The sequence below is a fragment of the Portunus trituberculatus genome, chromosome 39 (genome assembly GCF_017591435.1).
Source record: "Portunus trituberculatus isolate SZX2019 chromosome 39, ASM1759143v1, whole genome shotgun sequence".
Classification (NCBI taxonomy): Eukaryota; Metazoa; Arthropoda; class Malacostraca; order Decapoda; family Portunidae; genus Portunus; species Portunus trituberculatus.
Window position 1 is genome coordinate 7,881,636 of NC_059293.1, and position 25,003 is coordinate 7,906,638.

The 25,003-nt window shown below is 39.0% G+C and overlaps 1 protein-coding gene across 2 annotated transcripts in view; it reads left to right on the forward strand.

Moving 5' to 3' along the window:
* Positions 1–22,327, forward strand: part of LOC123515668 (glyoxylate/hydroxypyruvate reductase A-like) — a 79,144-nt gene extending 56,817 nt beyond the window's left edge. For both annotated transcript variants that reach the window (XM_045274490.1, XM_045274491.1), the window contains 5 exons: positions 11,966–12,065; positions 12,921–13,017; positions 13,366–13,479; positions 13,592–13,748; positions 22,134–22,327. In XM_045274490.1, coding sequence (XP_045130425.1) covers positions 11,966–12,065; positions 12,921–13,017; positions 13,366–13,479; positions 13,592–13,748; positions 22,134–22,265 — 600 coding nt within the window. In that variant the 3' untranslated portion in view covers positions 22,266–22,327. The remainder of the gene's footprint in view (positions 1–11,965; positions 12,066–12,920; positions 13,018–13,365; positions 13,480–13,591; positions 13,749–22,133) is intronic.
* Positions 22,328–25,003: the final 2,676 nt, after the last annotated feature.

Genomic DNA, 25,003 nt, shown 5'->3' on the forward strand with positions numbered 1-25,003 from the left:
GTGGATACTTGAGGCTGCCAGGAGGGTGGGCAGGTCGAATGTTGTGACGCCCACAGGGCGGACAGCTAGGAGCGTAGTGCAGTGCGGTGGGAATAGAAGCGTGTGCAGCGGGGCAGGAAAGGCAATGGGAAAGGGCAATAGGGATCAGCAGACAGGCGCAGACAGTGCAAGTCAGCTGCGAGTGTCGTGTGGCCCAGGCGAAGGCTCTGGAGTTGTTATTGTTGTGATGGGTGTGCGAGCCCTCAAGGTCGTCAACCTCCCCGTTGTCATGGTAACGGGCTTCCCATTTTCTTCTTCCCTCCCTCACACACAGCTGCTGCCTCCCTTCTCATGTCTTTTAATTATGTCCTCTTTTTCTTGTAGCATAATGGTTTTCCTTTTCTTAGCATCACTGCTGTCACTAAGAAGTTTTCTCTTTGGTGCCATTGAGCAAGATACTAAGAACTTGAGTCAGTAAACGCAGAAGTAGGATAACACTCTTGCCAGGGGCGATGGTGTGGTGGAACTGAGGCAGGGTGTTATTGTATTCAAGTGTGAGGCGGGCGGTGTGGCGGGCAACCACCAACAATAGCAATAAATCCCGCACTTTACGATTTATAAATTTTTTATTTTTTTAATCTTAAATTGCCTTATAGTGGACTGATGTAACTACAAGTTTGACGTAACTCGAGACTGACGTAACCCGGGACTTTACTGTATATATATATATATATATATATATATATATATATATATATATATATATATATATATATATATATATATATATTGTTACGTACGCCACTCTAGCTATGACTCTCTGCTGCTGCTCACTGAGGAGTGTGTTGGTCTGGCACGATCGCCAGTTTATTACTGTACAGTTAGTGGGGGATATAACACTCCACAGGCCCCCCACCACTATAAATCACAGCAGCCGCAACACTCAGGTTCTTTAAAGGTCGCCAACAGTGTATAACTTCCCCCCACTGTAAGGGAATCTCATTAGCAACTCCTTCTCCTCCTGTACCCAACCAAGTAGAATTTATAAATGGTAGATGTTATGTGTAACAGGGCGAGGCCTTAATACCCCCTAGAGAAACCGCCCACAAGGACAATTCCACCCACTTCTCTATGAAGTATTAATGCCTCTCCACACGCCTTGCCCACAGACGGTGATGAATCACAGACTGGGACAACACGCGCAGTGTATATATTATTATACTATCTATTACTACGACAAGTGCTTCCTAACACTTGTCAGACTGACTTCCCTAGGCTACGACTACTACAACATATGATGTATACAGCACATCCGGTGGTGTACACACAAGCCCAGACACCACCTACGGATGACAACAGCCATACAAGGAGTCCAGATACTCGTCACAGACAAGTCTGACGGATGAGAACTACATACACCTGGCTGACAGCATGAAGCCTCTCAGCATTCACTAGTGTGCATGGCTACAACCACTACAACACAGTATACTACTGGGGCTATACTAAAGATGATGGGGGCACACAGCCACCCACCAAAACACACTGGTGACCACGGCCACCACAACAACTAACAGGACAAGACAATTCCGCGTCTCTCCCACGCGTTGCCGCCACAAGACAGGACTGACGCAAAACAGAAGTGCAGCCAAACCAACTACGCTTCTCCTAGAGCAACAAGCCCGTTGCTCTAACAGTCACGGTCTACCAGTAGCATGCCAGCTACTCAAGGAGGGCACAACTCCCAAACCAATGACTACTTGAGTACCTCTAACACACAGTCCTGCACACGTATCTCTATCTTGTGCCCAGAGCGTACGTGTTGCCTCAGCTGAAGACTGGCCGGTACTATAAATAGTATACTACTGATACTACACAACAGATGATGGGGGCACACAGTCGCCCACCAAACCCCACTGGTGATCACGGCCACCTACAACAGTCAAGACAAGACCCTAACTCGTCTCTCCGCGCCGCCACCACGAGTGGACAGACGCACCACACAGGAGAAATGCCACCAACCAACTACACTTCTCCTAGAAAACAAGCCCGTTGCTCTAACAGTCATGGTCTACAAGTAACAAGCCAGCTACTCAAACAGGAGGGCACAACTCCCAGACCGATGACTAGTGAGCACCTAGAGAAGCCCAGCAACACGTAGCTCTACCATGTGCCAGACCCACGAGAGTCCGTGTCCACCTAAGCTGAAGACTACCTTAGTACTGACTCCCGCTTGCAACGAGAAGCGAGAAGAGGGAGGTGGGTTGTCTGCTCAACAGAACAGCCCGAGGCTGTGCTGGGGTGGCCATAGGCTACGCATATAATATAATTAAATAAAGGGGAAATAATGTGGTGCCCCTAACAATATATATATATATATATATATATATATATATATATATATATATATATATATATATATATATATATATATATATATAGATCCAATTTTCAATCTGTGGAACACCACCTCTCCTCTACTAAACCTCATCTTCTTTTCCTCACCGAAACACAGCTGTCTGAGGCAACTGACAGTAGCCCCTTCTCTGTTCCCTCCTTCTTTCTCTATTCTCATTTTCATTCCAAAGCTGGATGTTGCATCTATGTACGCAATGACTTAACTTGCTCTCTTGCCCACGCTCTTGAGTCTTCCGAATTTTCCACCATCTGGTTACGACTTAACAGTCACTCTCAAATTAAATTCATCTGTGCTGTTTATCTCTCCCCTAACTCTTCTAACTATAGTAATTTCTTCGACTACTTAACTTCTAAAGTGGAGCACATTCTGTCCCTCTACCCTTTCGCTGAGATTTCCATTCTTGGAGATTTTAATGTTCACCACCAGCTTTGTCTTTCCTCTCCCTTCACTGACCACCCTGGTGAACTAGCCTTGAACTTTGCTATCCTCCATGACCTAGAGCAACTGGTGCAACACCCTACTCGTATTCCTGACCGTTTTGGAGACGCGCCCAACATTCTTGATCTCTTCCTCACCTCTAACCCTTCTGCTTATGCTGTCACCCTTTCATCTCCGTTGGGTTCCTCCGATAACAATCTCATTTTTGTGTCTTGTCCTATTTTTCCAATCCCTCCGCAGGATCCCCCAAAGCGAAGGTGCCTCTGGCGTTTTGCCTCTGCCAGTTTAGGGGAGCTGAGGAGGTATTATGCTGATTTTCCCGGGAATGATTATTGCATCCGTGTCAGAGACCCATCTCTTTGTGCTGAACGCATAACTGACGTGTTAGTATCTGGCATGGAGGCGTACATTCCTAATTCTTTTTCTCAACCTAAACCTTCTAAACCTTGGTTTAACTCAGCCTGTTCTCGTGCTATACATGATAGAGAGGTTGCCCACAAAAGGTACTTGAGCCTTCCATCTCCTGAATCTCATGCACTTTATATCTCTACCCAGAATCATGCCAAGTCTGTTCTTCAACTTGCCAAACACTCTTTCATAAATAGGAAATGTCAAAATCTTTCAAACTCAAAGTCTTCTCGTGACTTCTGGCATCTAGCCAAAAACGTCTCAAATAACTTCACTTCTTCATCTTTCCCTCCTTTGTTTCATCCTGATGGCACCACTGCCATCTCTTCTGTCTCTAAAGCTGAACTCTTTTCTCAAACCTTTGCTCACAACTCCACCTTGGACGATTCTGGGCTTGTCCCTTCCTCTCCTCCTCCCTCTGACTATTTCATGTCTACAATAAAAATTCTTCGTAATGATGTTTTCCATGCCCTTGCTGGCCTAAACCCTTGGAAGGCTTATGGACCTGATGGGTCCCTCCTATTGTTCTCAAAAACTGTGCTTCTGTGCTTGCACCTTCCCTGGCCAAACTCTTCCAACTTTGTCTATCGACTTCTACCTTTCCTTCCTGCTGGAAGTTCGCCTACATTCAGCCTGTTCCTAAAAAGGGTGACCGTTCTAACCCCTCAAACTACCGTCCTATAGCTTGAATCTCTTGCTTGTCTAAAGTTTTTGAATCTATCCTGAATAGGAAGATTCTCAAACATCTGTCACTTCACAATCTTCTGTCTGATCGCCAGTATGACTTCTGTCAAGGTGATCTTCTGGCTTTCCTTACTGAGTCTTGGTCATCCTCTTTTAGAGATTTTGGTGAAACTTTTGCTGTTGCGTTAGACGTATCAAAAGCTTTTGATAGAGTCTGGCATAAAGCTTTGATTTCAATACTGCCCTCCCACGGCCTCTATCCTTCTCTCTGCAACCTTATCTCAAGTTTCCTTTCCGACCGCACTGTTGCTGCTGTGGTAGACGGCTGCTGTTCTTCTCCTAAACCTATTAATAGTGGTGTTCCTTAGGGTTCTGTCCTGTCACCCACTCTCTTTCTATTATTCATTAATGACCTTCTTAACCAAACTTCTTGCCCTACCCACTCCTACACTGATGATACCACCCTACATCTTTCCACATTCAGAGACGTCCAACCTTTCAGGAAATCAACAGATCACGCGGGGACGCCACGGAACGCCTGATTTCCGATCTTTCTAAGATTTCCGATTGGGGCAGAGAAAATCTAGTAGTTTTCAATGCCTCAAAAACTCAATTTCTCCATCTATCAACTCGACACAACCTTCCAGACAACTATCTCCTCTTCTTTAATGACACTCAACTGTCTCCCTCTTCCACAATGAATATCCTTGGTCTGTCCTTCGCTCATAATCTTAGCTGGAAACTTCACATCTCATCTCTTGCTAAAATAGCTTCTATGAAGTTAGGTGTTCTGAGGCATCTCTGACAGTTTTTCTCGCCCCTCCAACTGCTTACTCTGTATAAGGGCATTATCCGTCCCTGTATGAAATACTCTTCGCATGTTTGGGGGGGTTCCAGTCACACAGCTTTGCTTGATAGGGTGGAATCGAAAGTTCTTCGTCTCATCAACTCCCCTCCTCTGACTAACTGTCTTCAGTCTCTTTCTCACCGCTGAAATGTTGCATCCCTTTCTATATTTTATTGCTATTTTCATAGTAACTGTTCTACTGATCTTGCTAACTGCATGCCTCCCCTCCTCCTGCGGCCATGCTGCACAAGGCTTTCTTCTTTCTCTCATCCCTATTCTGTCCAACTCTCTAATGCAAGAGTTAACCAATACACTCAATCATTCATCCCTTTCACTGGTAAACTCTGGAACTCCCTCCCTGCATCTGTATTTCCGAATTCCTACAACTTGTCTTCTTTTAAGAGGGAGGTATCGAGGCATTTGCTCCCCTAATTCTGGCTGACGGTTTTGGCACTTTTTGAACTCTTTGAAGAGCCAGCGCTCAAGTGGGCCTTTTTCTAACTTTCTTTTTTTTTGCCATTGGCTGGTCACTCTTCCCTACGTAAAAAAGATTTTTTTTTTTTTTTTTTTTTTTTTTTTCAGTGGGTCCAAATAGAGTCAGGATACAATTAGTATGAGTGAAATTTGGCATTTCTGTTTAAAGGTTAAATATCTATCACTTCACAATCTTCTATTGGATGACCATTATGGCTTCTGTCAAGGTCGCTCTACTGGTGATCTGGCTTTCCTTACTGAGTCTTGGTGATCCTCTTAGAGATTTTGGTGAAACTTTTGCTGTCATGTTAGACTTATCTAAAGCTTTTGATAGAGTCTGGTACAAAGTTTTGATTTCAAAACTGCTCTCCTATGGTTTCTATCCTTTTCTCTGTAACTTTTCTCAAGTTTCCTTTTCAACCATTCTATTGCATCCATGGTAGAGGGCCACTGTTCTTCTTTTAAATATACTAAAAGTGGTGTTCCTCAGGGTTTTGTCCTGTCACCTACTTTCTTTCTATCATTCATTAATGACCTTAACCAAACTTCTTGCCCTAGACACTCCTACACGGATGATACCACCCTACATCTTTCCAAACCCTTCAGAAAGTCATCAGATCACGCAGAGATGCCACAGAGCACCTAACTTCTGATCTTTTTAGATTTCTTATAGGGGTGGAGAAAACTTAGCAGTGTTCAGTGCCTTAATAACTCAATTCCTCCATCTATCAACTCAACACAATCTTCCAGACAACTATGCCCTCTTCTTCAGTGACACTTTCTCTATCCTCAGCTACACAAATCAGGGCATTCTTTACATCAAATTGTACTTGTCAATGCACGTTGACTGAAACTCCCTCAAGACAGCAATACCATTAATTCCTAACATGAATGAGAACCCCAAAGATTTAGCACTGATCATGAACATGTTAACATCAACAGAGGCACCATTGTCAGGACAAAGGCTTGCCGCACCCATGCCCTCGCATCTCTGCTTCTCAATGTAGATCGCCAGAATAATTATGTTCTCCTTTTCTCCACTTTTTGCAGTACGAAATTTGAGTCATGCACTGTGAGCGCCCAGTGTTCACCAAAAGTCTGTGCTGGATCCCATCCAGCCATAACTCAAGAACCTCATTCACTGTTTGTTGAGAGAGGAGGCTGGCATTGACCCCTCCCATCCTCAGTTGTTTCCCAGACATACTGACACAATGTGGCCCAGGACACCATAGCAGTAGTATTTCACTCCACACTGTGAAGTGCATCAGGTACTTCTCTGACTTTAGGTGCTATAGATGTCTTTACAAGCTAAGCAGTCCCTGGCTCACAGTATTACAGACGAAACTGTTGATCTGTGTCAGTACAGGTTTCCCTTGTTTTACGATTGGGTTACATTTCTGAAAATCAGATCGAATAATGCACGATCAAATAGCGAACTTTAAGTTTCAATAGGATTTAATTTAATGGGGAAAGTAACTTTGGCCTAACTTGTATTGAGAGATAGAGAACACTTTTCTGCATCACCTAAAGAGGTAGTGTTATAGACTCATTATTTTTTATACAGTGTTTTCCCTATAGACGTATATCCACTGACAAGAGGAAAAAAATAAGTTTCAGTCAAGTTAGCAGGTGCCACTCAGCAGTAAGCCTGGTCATCAAACCACAGCCTTAAGAATTTCTCCATTTCCTCCATTACTGGTTTCCTCTTCCTTGTTAGTGCCTTTGCCATTAACATAGAAGCTGTTTCACCTGCTTTCTTCACACTTGCTGTTTGTTTGATGACAGTGGAGACAATGGATTGGGCAAATGTATAATTCTGGTGATGAAGTTAGCTCTCTTGCTCCCTCATGACACTTAACAATTTCAGGCTTTTTCTCTAAAGAGAAGCTTCTCCCTGGTTTTTTATCCTTTATATAACTTGGTGTTAAAAGCCACTTGGAAAACATCACACTTGTATCACTCGTAATACTCAACAATGAATATGAATTTTAGCAGACCATACTGACACCTGAACACAACTGAAAGACTTATCTTGTTCATGATCTTGATGCTACAGGTGGCTCAAGTTCACTTTCCAGCTTTCACACAAAAGGTTACAAAAAATAACAGTGCATAATTATCTGTGGCCAAAGAAAGGAAAATAAGACATTTAGATGAAAGAACCAGTTTTAGTTAATGAAGGAAGAAACAACAGTTCTATCCAGCGCTATTACAAATGCTATGCTGGAACCTTAAACCTTGAATCAGCAGCTCCTGTAGATGACCAACAAGATAAGCAAAAACAGAAAAAGCTGCATCATTTTGACTAATTATCTTGCATCTAATGGGAAAGAATTCTGATGATGGTGACTGCAGCAGTGCATAACTTTGTTTACTGTTTGATGATTGATTAAAAATTAGATACACGAGCCAGGACAACAGAAAATGAACAAGTGGACATAATTCATAACAGTCGGAAAATCAAAATATGTATCGAATAATGACGCATTGAATAGTGAGGGAAACCTGTACCTCGATCCCTCAGTCATGGTGCCATGACATTCGTGAACACAACCATCGCCACTATAGCAAACAACAGCCCTTACCTGTGCCAGAATTTGATGCAGGTCAACTGTTTTCATACATGATTCCATCCCTCTGTACCTGCTGGAAATTTTCAGGGAGATGAGCGACAAAGGCATCCTCTCAATTTCATTTATTTATTTATTTATTTTATCTTATTTATTTATTTTTTTTTTTCTAAGAGAGGGCCAGCCAAGGGCAACAAAATATTTAAAAAAAAAAGCTAGTTCCCTTGAAGATAAGTAAATGGTTAGCCAAAATTAGGATGCAAATGTCTTGCTACTTCCCTCTTAAAAGAAGTCAAGTCGTAGGAAGATGGAAATATAAAGTCAGGTAGGAAGTTCTAGAGTTTACCAGTGAAAGGTAGGAATGATTGAGAATACTGGTTAACTCTTGTGTCAAAGAGTTGGACAGAAAAGGGATGAAAGGAAGAAAAAAGCCTTGTGCAGCGAGGCCGCAGGAGGTGAGGAAGCATTCAGTCAGCAAGATCAATAGAACAGTTAGCATGAAAATAGCAATAAAAGATAGAAAGAGATGCAACATTTCGGCAGGGAGAAAAAGGCTGAAGACAGTCACTGAGAGGAAAGGAGTTGATGAGACGAAAAGCTTCTGATTCCGCCCTATCTAATAAGACTGTGTGAGTGGAACCCCTAAGCATGTGAAGAGTATTCTATACAGGGGCAGATAAGGCCCTTGTACAGAGTTAGCAGTTAGAAGGGCGAGAAAAACTGGCAGAGACACCTCAGAACACCTAACTTCACAGAAGCTGTTTTAGCAAGAGATGAGATGTGAAGTTTCCAGTTAAGATTATGAGTAAAGGACAGACTGAGGATATTCACTTTGGAAGAGGGAGACAGTTGAATGTCATTGAAGAAAATGGGATAGTTGTCTGGAAGGTTGTGTCGAGTTGATAGATGGAGGAATTGAGTTTTTGAGGCATTGAAAACTACTAGATTTTTTTTGCCCTAATCGGAAATCTTAGAAAAATCAAGTCAGGCATTCTGTGTGATCTGTTGACTTCCTGAAGTGTTGGTCGTCTCTGAAAGGACGTGGAAAGATGTAGGGTGGTATTATCAGTGTAGGAGTGGATAGGGCAAGAAGTTTGGTTAAGAAGATCAGTAATGAATAATAGAAAGAGAGTGGGTGACAGGACAGAACCCTGAGGAACACCACTATTAGTGGATTTAGGTGAACAGTGGCCGTCTATCACAGCAGCAATGGAATGGTTGGAAAGAAAACTTGAGATAAAATTGCAGAGAGAAGGATAGAAACTGTAGGAAGAAGTTTTGAAATCAAAGCTGTATGCCAGACTTTATCAAAAGCTTTTGGTATGTTTAATGCAACAGCAAAAGTTTCACTGAAATTTCTAGAATAGAATAACCAAGACTCAGTAAGGAAAGCCAGGAGATCATCAGTAGAGCGACCTTGACGGAAGCCATACTGGTGATCAGATAAAGGATTGTGAAGTGACATGTTTAAGAATCTTCCTATTCAGGATAGACTCAAAAACTAGACAAGCAAGAGATTATAGCTATAGGACAATAGTTTGAGGGATTAGAACGGTCACCCTTTTTAGGAACATACTGAATGTAGGCAAACTTCCAGCAAGAAGGAAAGATAGAAGTCAATAGACAAAGTTGAAAGAGTTTGGCCTGGCAAGGTGCAAGCATAGAAGTTTTTGAGAACAATAGGAGTGATCCCATCTCTTTGCTAGCTTCCTCATCACTCTCAACTCTTTTTGTGGCATGGTCTTGTGGGCTCACTGGGCAGGAGAAGGCTGGCGTCATGTATTTACCTAGTTGTATTTACCTAGTTGGAGTTTTACAGGGCCTGGGCTTTATGCTCGTGTGGTCCCGTCTCCATATCTACACTTATCCAATTTTTCTTTAAAACTATGTACACTCTTTGCTGACACCACTTCCTCACTCAAACTGTTCCAAGTCTCAACAAATCTTTGCGGGAAACTAAATTTTTTAACATCTCTCAGACATCGTCCCTTCCTTAGTTTCTTACTATGCGATCTTGTGCTTCTAAAGTCATATTCTTCTCTCAGGATCAGTTTCTCATTATCCACTTCATCCATTCCGTTAATCAATTTATAAACTTGTATCAGATCCCCTCTCTCTCTTCTCTGCTCCAAGGTTGGTAGATCCATAGCCTTTAGTCTCTCCTCATATGTCATCCCTTTAAATTCTGGAACCATTCTTGTAGCCATTTTTTGTAGTCTCTCTAATTTTCTTATGTGTTTCTATTTATGGGGAGTCCACACAACTTCATATTCCAATCTAGGTCTTATTTTAGTACTTATCAATTTTTTCATCATTTCCTTGTCCATATAGTGAAATGCTACTCCAATATTCCTTAGCAAATTATGTCTCTCTGAAAATTCTATCAATATGGCTTACCGGTTGATTATTTTCTTCCATTGTCACTCCCAAGTCCTTTTCCTTTTTTACTTTTTCTAGTTCTACTCCATCTCCCATCTTATAGATTCCCACTGGTCATCTTTCACTTTTTCCCATTTCCATGACATGGCTTTTGTCCACATTGAATTCCATCTCCCATTTTTTGCTCCATTTCCAGATCTTGTTTAAGTCTTCCTGTAGTATTTCACAATCCTCTTTTTGTTTAATGACTCTGCACAGTTTCGCATCGTCCACAAACAGATTTATGTAGCTGTTCACTCCCTCTGGCATGTCATTTATATATACGAGAAAAAGTATTGGCGCCAATACTGACCCCTGTGGCACTCCGCTGTCTACTGTTCTCCACTTGGACTTCATATCTTTAACTATCGTCCTTATTTCTCTCCCCCTTAAGTAATTCTTCATCCATCTCAATGTGCTTCCTTTTAAGCCACCCTTCTCCTCTAACTTCCATAGTAATCTTTCATGTGGCACTTTATCAAACGCCTTTTTTAGATTTAAATAAATACAGTTAACCCATCCCTCTCTCTCTCTCTCTTTTACTTTATCAACTATTCTAGAGTAGAAACTCAATAAATTTGTTACACATGACCGACCTTTTCTAAAACCAAATTGGCTATTTGATAATATTTTGTTGTCTTCAAGAAACTCAATCCATTGCTTCTTTATTACTTTTTCACACATCTTGCATATTACACTAGTTAGTGATATCGGTCTGTAATTTAAAGGTTCTTCCTTCCTTCCGCTCTTATATATGGGAACCACCTCAGCTCTTTTCCACTCCACTGGCACTGTTCCATTTTCAATTGAGCATTTTATGATGTTGTATATTGGACTTGCTAGTTCTTCCCTACATTCTTTCAGTATTCTGCCTGAGACTTCATTCGGTCCCATTGCCTTTTCCTCATCTAGTTCCGTCATCAACTTTTTTATTTCAAGCTTGGTTACTTTAATCTCTTTCATATAGACAGTCTCTCTATTACCCTGTGGTCTTTCAAATTTGGATTCCTTAGTAAAGACCTCATGAAATTTACTATTTAACAGTTCTGCCATGCTTTTTGGGTCTTCCACCATTCCGTTTTCTCCTTTTAACCTTTCTATTGTTTCTTTTTGTCTTATTTTTCCATTTATGAATCTGTAGAACAATTTTGGTTGTTCCTTACATTTTTCGACTGTCCTTTTCATAGTTCTTTTCTTTTTCCTTTTTCACCTTAGCATATTCATTTCTTGCTGTTTTGAAGTTTTCCTTATTTTCTGGATTTCTGTTTCTTCTCCACTGGTCAGTAGCCTGGAGCACATTACCTCCTCCCCACACCCCAAGCCACCAACAAGGGTAAAACATTTTGGAGATAAACTGTTCTAATATGAACAAGCAGCAACATGCGTACAATACTTGACAGCCTTGTTCACTCACCTTTCATGCAAGCACTTATAAACTATCAATAAAGAATAAAGTTGTTATTTACTATTTTAGTACATAGGAATTAGGTAACATTTTTATATAGTACTGTAGTCAAATTTAAATTCACAAGCACTAAGTAGCTTCGAAGCAAATGAAGAGACAGACTCTTCAGTCAAATCCTGAAATCAAGTCATTCAGCCAGTCATATTTGGCTACATTGAGTATTCTCCAGCTTTTTATGGAAAATGTGTATAGTTTTTGGAAGTAGTATATGTATAAAACCACTTTTTATCAAAAGATTTAATTACTGAAAATATTTCCTTATACAGCTGAAAAGTGAATGGCAACACACGGGTAAAATTGCATATTACCGCAGCCTGAAGGAACTGACAGTGGGTGTGCTGGGCATGGGCAATATCGGCAAGGAAGGTGAGATTAAGTACTTTCCACTCTTGTCATCTAAATTCTTTGTACTTGTTCTTTATCTCCTTAAGACTTTTCATGTTTTAGTTTATCCTTTCAGAAATGTTTGACTTTGCAATCTTGTTTGATTTTCTGTTTTTTCTTTTTTATGGTAGAGGACATGGGAGACAACTTTTTATCTGTAGGTCTTGTAAAATATTGACAGGCTGTGAGAAAAAGTTCAGAGGGAAGTCTATCCAGTTATGATTTCTTTCATTATTGTTCTTGCATCACAGAGGATCAGCCTTCTTCTACATGTTAAGTCTTCAGCAGTAACACCCAACAAGCACACCTTTCATTACATTTACAAACTTTCCCTTACATTGTGCCATGCATAGATGTATCATTCCTAATTTTGTTCAATTGCATTATCCCCTAGTGAAAATCACAGGATGTTAATTTCAGCTGCCTATTAATTCTCTGTTTCATCAGTGGCACTATCTCCATATTACTTTAATCTTTTATACCTTCCTTTCCATTTTTGCAGAAACCTTCTTGTCACATCACTACCAACACCTTTCTTCCTCCTGTCCCATCCTCTTTTATCCCTATTTTTTAACCACTCTGCTGCAGTATTCAAGTTATGGATTCTCTTATACTTTATTACCAAAACTATGTTAGAGGTATTTATCAATCAATAAAGACAAAATTTATGTCTGAGATTGCTATGTTCAACGAACAATTATGGTATCATTATTAATAATGTAATAATGCACTTCAGTGAGTGTTTGCAGCCAAAACCTTTCAAAATTAAGATGCTCTTTTAAGGATTTAAGCATTCCTTCATGAATAACATACCTAAAATATGTATATTTGCTTTAGTTGCCAGGAGTTTGAAAGCATTCCACTCTGAAGTCCACGCATTTACCCGCACTGTGCCATCTCCTGAATGCACGTCAAAGAATATAGACAAATATTGGTACAGTATGATCTTTGTATTCTAGCTTTAAATAGATAATGTTGCATGGAATATGTTCAGAACTCATCAGTTTTGTGTATTAATATCCAACTCCACTATGATGAGTTTTGACCAAGTAAAACTTGTTACAAATATCCCTTCTCCTCTCCCTGTGAAGGTATAATTGGGAAGATGAGTTTTTCAGTACTCCTGTCACATTTTATGCTTTTGATATGCAGTAGCTGAACTAGTTCATGATTCTAACTTTGTTATTTAGTAACTACAAAAGACAAATAAGTAAGATAATTCATACTGTTAACATTATTAATGATGATGTATATTATAAAAATACTGAGATATTTTTGCCAGGCACACTGGTGAGCTGCATGAGTTTTTAGGTCAGTGTGACTACATTGTGAACATCATGCCATCTACACCAAACACCAGAGGAATGCTGGGTGGAAATGCCTTCAAGCATGCCAAGTATGTATTTATTATTTACTGTATGGTTGATATTCTGAGATTTATTGTTTGCCTATAACTTTTATTTTGAATTGCATATGTACAATACGTACTTCTTGGTAAATATTCACAGAAAGGATGCAGTATTCATCAATATTGGAAGAGGTGATGTCATTAGTGAAGAAGATTTAATCATGGCTCTTGATGCTGGATGGCTTTCGGCAGCCATACTGGATGTCTTTGAAGTAGAACCATTGCCTAAAGAAAGTAGCCTCTGGAAACACCCAAAGGTACATTAACAATGTAATCCCAACATGGTATTATTACCTAGGATGGATAACTAAAGCATATGTAATAAGTACAGTACTTAAGTGAATTTTCAGATCAGCTAGAGACAAATAACACTTCCCTGAGTATCAATGTTCCAACTTTAGAAAAATTAAATATATCACATTACCATTTGTAAAACTTTATGCAATATACACATTCATAGACCACTCTAAACCTGGATTACACACCAGATTGTGGCTTTTATGCATAGGAGCACCAGAATCAATGACCTCCTTTCCACCTACAGGGTGATGTGGGTGAACAATGATCTGGATAAAAAATCCTTTTTTGTACCTAAGAGAATGCAAACTGTGATAAAAACAAACATAACATGGTCCACCTGTGGTATATGCATAAATTCTCAACTCAGAAAGTAAGTGTCATATTTTGCACTTCAGAAATTTTTGGGGCCTTGGTCAGTGTTCCCCGCTGTGGGGAAACACCAACCTAGGTGTGGGGGAACACTGACCTATATTTTTGAAGCTCATAAAACTTTTTGCTTGAAATCAACATATATGATAACCTTAGCCACTTTTCATCATTATTAAGTGATGAAATGAAAGACAAGCATATAAGAAATGTCATTTATTTAACAAAACAAAATTAAGCATATAAAATTTCATTTATTTAACAAAACAAAATTTACTTCCATAGACAAAAATCATACTTAAAACCTATTCTCAATAAAATAAATTTCATGAACTTTGAACAGCTATTTGTACTAGAGAAGGAAGTTTAAGCATCTTAATGTATATTTGAAGAACTTATAGAATAATTACATACAAATACTTTAGCCTGTAGGCAACTGCACTCTTAGAAACCTTTTGCTTCATTATTCACTGAGGATTGGCACTATGTTGGTGGTGATTAACAGCACAAAGTTTGTAATACTTATGGTACCAGAGCATTCAGTTGGTGTTTCCCCTTGGTCGGTATTTACCCGCATCACCGTACATGTTACTTAGCATTGCAGATATGGGTTTTCAAACATGGCCAGTAAATATTGTGTTAATGTAAGAATCACTGTCATTGCTAGTAATACTAATTTGAATAACTTTAAGCTGTAGAATGAACCAAAGACTATACAGGGGATCCTCGCAATTCGATGGGGATTCGGCGTTTATTCAAATTGTGAAGCAATTTTTCCTATAAGATACTTAAGAATTAGGGGGGCTAGGGACCAACCTCCAGCCTAGACCCCCTCAAACATCACTATAACCTCTAAAAAAACACTAACTTAGACTAAATCAGTACTACTATTAAAGGCTTCATTTATATCTAACTTTTTTTTATTAAACACATTAGGGTGCTGTACAGTACATTTTTGGACAGCAGTCTCACAGTACTTGTCCCTGTTCTTCCAAATTGTTGATACTGTTGAATTAGGAACACCCATTTGCACTGCAATGACACTGTGAGCTATACCTGCCTCACACTTTCTTATAAGCTCAAGCTTATCTTTGAAAGGCAGGAAATTGTGCTTCTTAGGGCTGGGGCTGGAGGTGGCTTTCCGCCGTCTTGAGTCAGACGAAACGCACGTTTTCCTCTAGCATAAATTTTTAGTCAAATTAAGATCTATGCTTTCTAATTAACACTTTTATAATAAAATAAATTTTCTTGTTAATTGGAATGATGCTATGATCTCAAATCAATAGAATCCTGATAATAGTTGAATATATTTATATATACATATATACAGTGATCCCTTGTTTATCGTGGTTAATGAATACCTTGAAATGAATGCCTTGAAATACGATGATATTTTTAAGATACGAATAGCAATCGGTAGGTGGCACCCACATCTACCCGAACATTCAGCCCGCGTTGTGTATCGTTGTTCATCCTTTGTGCTCCTCGGTAGTGTTTAGTTTTTCTAAAGTTTTGTGAACTCAAGACCCTGTGATCATGGGTCCCAAAAGTAAAAGTTTGGCGAGAAACACACAAAATAGCCTGTATTCACTTACTGATTACGTTTAGAAATTCAATAAACGAGTGAGTACAAATGGTGTTCTGCCCACAAGCAACTCTTCCTCTTTGCAATGCAAAAAAACAGAAGTCTCTAGATGTCATGGTTACTAAAATATCACAAGTTCAATGAGGTAGTATCATCGGTTTACATGGCCTTGTGTCTGATCGGGTTCAGCGGCCTTGGCTAGAGCAAAAGAAAACCAGCCCCTTGTATCCTCTCTCTCTCTCTCTCTCTCTCTCTCTCTCTCTCTCTCTCTCTCTCTCTCTCTCTCTCTCTCTCTCTCTCTCTCTCTCTCTCTCTCTCTCTCTCTCTCTCTCTCTCCTGTTCTGATACCACTCTCATTCAAAAGTTGTCTCCCCGTAACATGGCGAGAGACCCGAGGTATAGAAGTAAGGCGCATGGGAGAGGTGGAGGAATCAGACACATTGAAATCACTGTTGCTCCTACCATACCTACCATTCATCGTTGGTGACAGTGACATAGAGCATATGTTTACTCCTGATGAGTGTTGCCAGCTCACAAGCAAAGAAAACGGGAAGAAAATAGCCAAAATATAGCCGTAAAAAGCCTAAATGTCTATCGACGTGCCCGGAGTCTTGCGTGATGAACGCCTATCGATGTGTCCCGAGTTTTGCGGGTTAAGTTGTTAATTTGGGCAATATAGTTAAATTATATCATGCATACAATAAACATTTTATTTATCTTATATTGAATCTATATTTGGTTGGTATTTAAACCATGTTAATTTTTTTTGTGGTGGGGGGGTAAATTCATATCACAAGAACGAATTAATTCTAATTCCATTAATTTCTATGGGAAAAATTTATTTGATATACGATTTTGTTGATATAAAACGGTCATCACAGAACAAATTATAATCGTGTGTCGAGGTACCACTGTAGGACATTGCATTGCCGAGGATTACAGGATATCATAGTAAACAAAGAGGATGTTAGAAGATTATCAGATAATTTGGAAGTCAGAAAAGCAATGGGGCTGGATGGTGTGTCAGGCTGGGTGCTAAAAAAATGTAAAGAGCAACTGTTGGATACAATTTGGGAAATGATTACAAATTCATTAAATGAAGGGAGAGTTCCACTAGAGTGGAAGTGAACCAATATAATACTGATATTTTAAAGGAGGAAAGGCAATTGAACCATTAAATTAAAGACCGGTATCACTTACAAGTGTTGTGGGGAAGTTGTGAGAAATTATCAAAGAAAATGAGTTAAACATCAGGAAGAAGAACAAATGATATTGAACAGACAATTTAGTTTCAGGACAGGGCAGTCATTTGTGTCAAACTTATTAAGTTTCTACTCAAGAGTAGTAGAAGGAATGGAAAGTAGAAATGGATGGGTGGGCACAGTTTACCTGGACATAAAAAAGGCTTTTGATAAAGTACCTCATGAAAATCTACTTTGGAAACTAGAGAACATAGAAGGACTGCAAGGAACTATGTTAGACTGGATAAGGGATTATTTGGAGGACATGGAGATGAGAACTGTGATCAGAGATACATACTCATCTTGGGGTAAAGTAGCAAATGAAGTGCCACAAGGGTCAGTGTTAGCTCTTGTTATGTTCCAGATTTATGTAAATGACATTCACAATGGGGTAAATAGTTATATTAATTTGTTTGCTGATGATGCAAAGCTGCTAATATTAATCAAAACCTGGGAGGATTGTTTGCTGTTACAGGAAGATATAAACAAAATCTACAAGTGGAGTAAGAAGTGGAAATCGGAGTTCAATGCCAAGAAGTCTCATGTAATGGAACTAGGAAAGAGTAAAAGAAGACCAGTATGGAACTAACTGATGGAGGAGAAACAAATAATGAAGACTAAAGAGGAAAAAGATCTGGGAGTGATTATACAGGAAAATCTGAACTCCAAAAAACACATAAATAAGATACAGTAAATCCTCGTTATACGGTACATATGCTCTCCTGAAAACCTTACTGCAAATCGAAATTACTATATACTGAACCCATTATAACATGTAAAAATAGATGCATTTCAGCACGTCAAAAGTCACCTCTACAGACATGAAAATACATGAAAATAGTCATATAAAATAATGTAAAGTACTGCGCAAAAGAAATAAACAGAAAATGTTTTTATTTACCTTGCTACCAGATGATGTCCCTCCCGAGGCTGAGGGACAGTAGGGATTTTAGCCCCTACTCATCTTCTGCTGAGTGGGCAGATGAGGCTCTGCTCTGCAGATCCATTGCATTCTCCCCAGCTTTTTTTTTTTATAGTCTCACAATTCTTTAACACCATCCAGACTGTTGACTGGGTAGGCCCAAGTTTCGACTTATGGCACACGTACCTTCTCCCTGCTCTTTCCTCTTCAAAATATCTAATTTTACCTCCAATGTCAGAATACTCCTCTTTTGCTTTGCCTTTTCAACTCCAACAGTGTCTGCAGAATGTTTTGGGGCCATTATGGGTGTGTCACTGTGTGTCGTGATAACAATATCCACAAAAAACACGCCGTAAGGATTTCACTTGTGTTCAGTGGGAAACGCGGGAATAGACTGATTTTTGTGGTGGTGTGGTGGCACTATGGTATGGTATAAACAAACACAAGTGGATACCATATCTGTGAATTTTTCTCATCATAAATAGAATCGAGGGTAGTAATTACGAAACACCATAACTGTGAATTTACCAGATAACGAAGTACCGTAAAAGGAGGACTTGCTGTATTTGGATTAGCATATAAAATGTTGACTAATATAAGAGTGGCATTTCAATTCATGGACAAAGAAGATATGACGAAAAAATTGATCAAAAGCATGATACGTCCAAAGTTGGAATATGCAGCAGGGGTGTGGTCTCCGAGCTTTAAAAAAGATATAAGGAGATTAGAACAGATTCAGAAGATTGCTACAAAGATGGTGCCGGAATTAAAGGACCTAACATATGAAGAAAGGCTGAAAGGAAGTGAGACTGCCAACCTTACAAGATAGAAGAGAACGAAGAGACCTAATAATAATGTACAAGATAGTCAATGGCATTAAAAGGATAGACAAGGAAGACCTGTTGCAGGTGACAGAAGAAGCTAGAAGGACAAGAGGACATATAAAGAAGATTAAGATGAGGCAGTGTGTGAAGGATTTTGGAAAATACAGTTTTCCACATAGAACAGTGGAAAAGTGGAATGCATTGAGTAAAGTTGTTACAGCACATAATGTGCTTAGCTTTAAAGAAAAATTTGATAAATGGAGACATGGAGACAGGACACTATGAGCCCTGCTTGAACCGTGTACAATACAACTAGGTATGTACACACACATATACAGAAAAAAATGGTTTGTAATATTTTCATAATTAATGAAACAAATTGTACTTGAAAATGACAACTAAGCCTGTACGTCAACAGCCTTCAGTGGTGGTGCTTTAACAACTCACCCTGGGTAAAAGTTAAAGACAGCAGGAACGGCACTGGTCTAGAGGAATTTCCATTGACATTCCCTTTTCCTGGAGGTCTCTTGCTGAAAGTCCTCTGGGATGAAATGGAGTTCACAAATGCCAGCATTGTCTAGGTTCCAGCCTCTGCCCATGTGTTTCAATGCAGAGATCCATTTAATCCTTTTCTCTGGTCAATGAGATCAGGGAAACTTGAACACTGAGGAACTGCAAGCAGTAGACCCATCAGCCTCATTACTTACCTTACCTGAGTGATAGTTGAATGGTACATACTTCACCATCACTAATCCATTTTAACAGTCTGAAAAATGTATTGTAGCAAACATCAAAGAGCTACATTAAATTTGTTGTTTAATAATCATTGCAAATGTTAGCTGGAAAATGCTATGGAAAATAGGGCATGTTAGGTTCAATACGTTACGTTTGGTTAATTGATAAAAAAAAAAAAAAAAAGGAAATACAATGGAGACTCAATACTCGAATGTCTTAGTAGTCAAACTTTTCAATACTCGAATGCAAAAGTTTGATATAATACTAAAAAAAATACCTGATAGTCGAACGTCCACACACGTGGTTGTAACTAAAGGCTCCATGATCTCTCCCTGCCCCATCAGCCAATTATGCTGCCGTCATCAGAATAACATTCTCATGCATCCTGTCTGTAGTTTTCATTTATAAACTTACTTAAACACCAATGGCTTATTAGTGATGAAAATATCTGGTAATCAAACGGACGGCTAACATGGTTGTAAACAAATCTCTGTCCTCTCCTTGGCCGCAGTTGCCATTGTCCCATTCTGATACCAGTTTTACCAGCAATACCGGTAAAATGGTATACCATACACCAGTGCACATCCCTAGTCCTGCCACAGTCCTGAAAGAAAAACAACATTCTTCTGTGTTCTGTAGTTTTTCATTGACAGACTTTATATGGTACCATATAAAGTGGTGAAAATAAGGAATCAAGTGAGACTTCAAGTTTTAGTGAGCAATAGCCCTCCACTAGCAGGTTCACAGGAATCACACAAGGAGAAAAAATTACAAAGATGTTTTCATGGATGATAACTCATCCTCCAATGACCTCCCTCCTTCTTCCCACCCTTCTCCCCTTCTCTTCTATGTTATCCATCACCAGCCTTCACTTAAGGTATTCTACAAATTAAATAAAAAAGATATTGATTTTTTTATAAACTTGAGGTTTTGCTAAGATTAGAACAAATTACAGTACATGATTTATAGGTATTGATAGTCAAACTTTTTGATACTAGAACAGCCATGTGAAACCAATTAAGTTCAAGTATTGAGTCTCCACTGTAATGTTTTTCCATTCTACTTTTCTTGAATGCCAAATTTCACTCTATATTGCATTCCCCACCCTTAAGTCCAGCTTTTCCACTAGGTTCCCTAGTTTATTGTCACTGAGATAGATGAAGAAAGAATACATAAGGAGATGCTATTAGTAGTAAGATTTACTGTCACTCCAGTAGACCTGGTCTCCCTCTCATGATGCGCCTGCAATTTTTTTTTTTTTTTTTTTTTTTTTTTTTTCTGGTTGTGCTGTAGTTAATGGCAACACAGCTGGCTGGTATTCCCTTGGGGGATCCAAGGGATCCCTATTCATCAAATCTAACCTAACCTAGAGCCTGGACCTCACAGGGGACCAGGGATACTAACCAAACCTTATCTTACCAAACCCAGACTAACCTAACCTTGCCCCTGGACCCCTCAGTAGGCCAGGGATACTAATCAAACCTTACTATACCTAACCCTTGGAGCCCCTTTGGGCTAGGGTCTGGGATACTAATCAAACTTTACCTGACCTAGTCCTGGACTCCTAGCCAATACTAATCAAGGACTACCCAACCTAACCTAACCTAACCAAGCTGAAGGGCTTAACTCAGTTGGACACCCAGGGTTATTAATCGCTACTAATGATTCTTCTTTGTTTTTTTCTTTATATTGTATTGCATTAAAAAAAATATTTGTCAACTTGCATTAAGTTAACTCACCTGGTTCCTACCAGGTAGAGTTAAATTTTGTTTAGGCTGCGTGAAATAACTCGCCAGTTTTACTGGTTTGTTTTAATTTCAAATAGTTTTCTGCATTTATATAACACCATTATACGTTCACTAATTATTGTATGGTGGTGTAAAATTATATTACTGGAGACTACAGGAATCTATACTGGAGGTATGTAGCTCTTGTACCTTTGCAAAGAAAGTACCATTAAATAAAAGTATTTAGAATTGTCCAAAGACCTTAGAGCAGTATTCAAAACACTAAAAAGCCAAGATGCTACACTTCTTTATTGCAGTAATATTCAATTCAGGCGTCCATGGCTTGTTGCTGAGCTGATCATGGCAAGGCGATCTAAGTTTTTTATCATTTTTCCCATTTTCACACACTCCAATGTGTTTTAGTCAATATATACACATGCATAACAGGTTCATAAAAGACCTATGCTAGCCTAGAGTAGTAACGTGATTTCCTGAGGATGAGGTGAAGAAGTTCAGAAGCGAGCATACATCAAAGGTTCATTGTTGACATGTAGGCTGGTGTGGGACATGGGGACCCTTTGTTGAGCCGTGAAATGTAAACAAGGGTTGGTGTGTATCCAGGTATGGAATGGTCTATGACACATTAGATGTTGTGTGATTTCCAAAGACAATTGATGGTTTTTTGACATCTTAAAAAAAATCATAAGAAGTATGTTATGCTTTTTTTTTATATTGTAATTTTCCTTTACTCATGAATCCATAAACTTGCTTCAGTAAGGTTAATGAAGGAAAGGTTAATGCTGTTCGTAAAAAAAAAAAGTGAGCAAAAGAGAATTATAATATTGTTATAGAAGTATCTTAATACTTCCTGAAAATTACTGAGTTGTTGCTAAAGTAAAAAATGACTCTAGTAACAATATAATGTTGTACAATTGCCTTCAGGTGATGCTGACTCCCCATTCTGCTGGAGTGAGTCGTGCTCAGGATGTTACTGAAGCCTTCCTCCTGAACTACAAGAAATTCATCAGTGGCCAGGCAGTCAGTCATGTCATTGACTGGGAAACTGGATACTAACTAAAGTAGCATGTACTGTTCAAGTACAAATGAACAGGTTGCCAAATATAAATTGCTGTGCCTTAAGGTGTTTATATATCCCTATATTTCTAATCCTAATACTCCTTCATATATCAAATTGAATCATTTAGATATTATAAGTAGATGAAAAACGAGTGTAAATGCTGATGAGCTTCTCTCTCTTTACCCTGACTCTCAACTCAACTGTTACTAAACTATAGCCAAGCTAGATGAATGGTAAAATTTTCTCAAATTACATGGTAGAGAATGCTTTCAGTTAAAAAAATATCACTTCATTTGTTATTATACATGCTACTACCCATAATTATTAATTATTGTTTAAACCCCCATTCCCACAGCAAACTTACATCATGTCTTAACAGCTTAAGGAAAGAAACAAAAGAAATACTTAAGGAACCCTTTCTCGTTTTCTTTGAGAAGAAACCCAGCCCATTTTCTATTCCCAGGTATCAGCCATCAGGCCGATTCCCTCATTTGCCTCTTTGTTGAACTTCAGCTCATCTCTTTCACTGGCAATTTTTTTTTTTTTTCCCAGCAGCGGTTGGGTTTGGCTTTCATCGCTCCTTGGTTTGTTTTTCTTGTACAGGGAGTTTGTAAGTGTGTTACTATGTCACGTAAGTGTATGAAGTGTTCTCGTTCCCTCCTGTCACTTAAAGTGGACCCTCATGGGGAGTGTCTGTCATGTAGGGAGGTGACAGAGCAGAAGCAACTTCATCTGGAAGAATTACATATAACATAACATAACATAACATAAATAATAGGATAACAAAGGGCCACCAGGACCCATCTAGGTTATCCTGTATCAGTCGCACAGCGACCTCGTCATCAGTTCTTAAAGATACACTTACAAGTACACAATACATTATATATTAATTCTAAATATTTGGCCCATTAACAGGGCTAAGACCTGCAGCGAAATCCTCTACAATCTGTGATCCCCATACATGGGGATCATGTCTTGTTTAACTATAGTAAATTTCTTATAAAAACTATCATGCAGTGCTATACATAATTATAAATCTAATAAATTTAAGTGCTTATCTAATCTGTTTTTAAACATTGTCAAACTAGTGCTATTTACAACCCCCTTTGGCAATGCATTCCAGAAGTCTACCACCCTATGACTAAAGAAATATTTTCTTATATCTAACCTGCAGCCTTGCTTTCTAATCTTCCTGCCATGATTTCTAGTCCTACTTCCCTCCTCTAAGGTAAAGAAAGATCTCACATCTATGTAGTTTGTATCTGAGAACATTTTAAATAACTCTATCATATCCCTCTTATACATCTCCTCTCAAATGAAAACATGTTTAATTCCTTTAATCTATCTCTATACTCCAGGCGCTTTAATGCTGGTATCATCCTAGTTGCTCTTCTCTGAACTGCTTCTAACATGTTGATATCCTGCCTATAATGGGGTGACCAGGCCTGTATGCAATACTCTAAATGGGGCCTAACATAGGAATTATATAAGCTACGCACCACTTCCTTACTTTTATAACTAACATTTCTATTTATAAAACCCAGGATCCTATTTGCCCTATTTCTTGCTTCTAAACATTGCTTTGAAAATTTCATAGTCCTGTCTATCACTACTCCTAAATCCTTTCCTTCCTCTACTGCCTCTAGCCAACATCCCTCCATCTCATAGCTAAAGTTTGTGTTGTCTTTACCTAAATGCATAACCTGACACTTTTAGAATTAAACTCCATCTGCCACCTGTCTGCCCATGCTATCAGCCTGTCCAGGTCTCGTTGTATTCTGTAATTGTCCTTTTCACCCTGTACTGCACATGCTATCTTAGTATCATCTGCAAACTTTGATACTTTGCTACTAATTCCTATATCTAAATCGTTAATGTACACCAAGAAAAGAAGAGGTCCTAGCACTGATCCTTGGGGTACCCACTAACCACTTCCTTCCACTCAGACATTGCCCCATTTAATACTACTCTCTGTTTCCTATCAGAAAGCCATTCACTAATCCAATCAACTAACCTACCCCTATCCCATGTAGTCTCAATTTGTACACTAGCCTCCTATGCGGTACCTTATCAAACGCCTTGCTAAAATCTAGATATATAACATCTATGCTATTTCCATCATCTAACTCCTTGGTAATATATTCTAAGATATCGAGCAAATTTGTAAGACAGGACCTCCCTGATCTAAAGCCATGTTGGGTATCTCTAATTAATCTATTCTCATTTAAATGCTCCCAAATACTACCCTTAATGATTTTCTCTAGTATCTTACATACTATACTAGTTAAACTGATCGGTCTATAATTATTCGCATCATCCTTCCTACCTTTTTAAATATTGGAGTAACATTAGCTAACTTCCAGTCCTGAGGTATCTCAGCAAACCTAAGTGATCTTTCAAAGATTAACTTAAGTGCTTCAGAAATACTGTCTACACCCTCCCTAAGTACTCTGGCATGTAGCTCATCAGGACCACTAGCTTTCCTATCGTCTAGTTCAAGAATAAATTTCCTAATAATTCCCGGTTTTATATCAATATTTTCTAAAGCTCTTAAACTACTCGTCGCACTGTTTGTAACAGGATTTCCTATTCTTTCCTAGTAAATACTGAAGAAAATTGTTCATTCAATAATTCTACTATGTCTTCATTTTGATCCACTACTACACCATCTTTTCTGAGTGGTCCAATCCTATCCTTATTTCTTTTATCACTGACCTTGTAATAACTATATAAT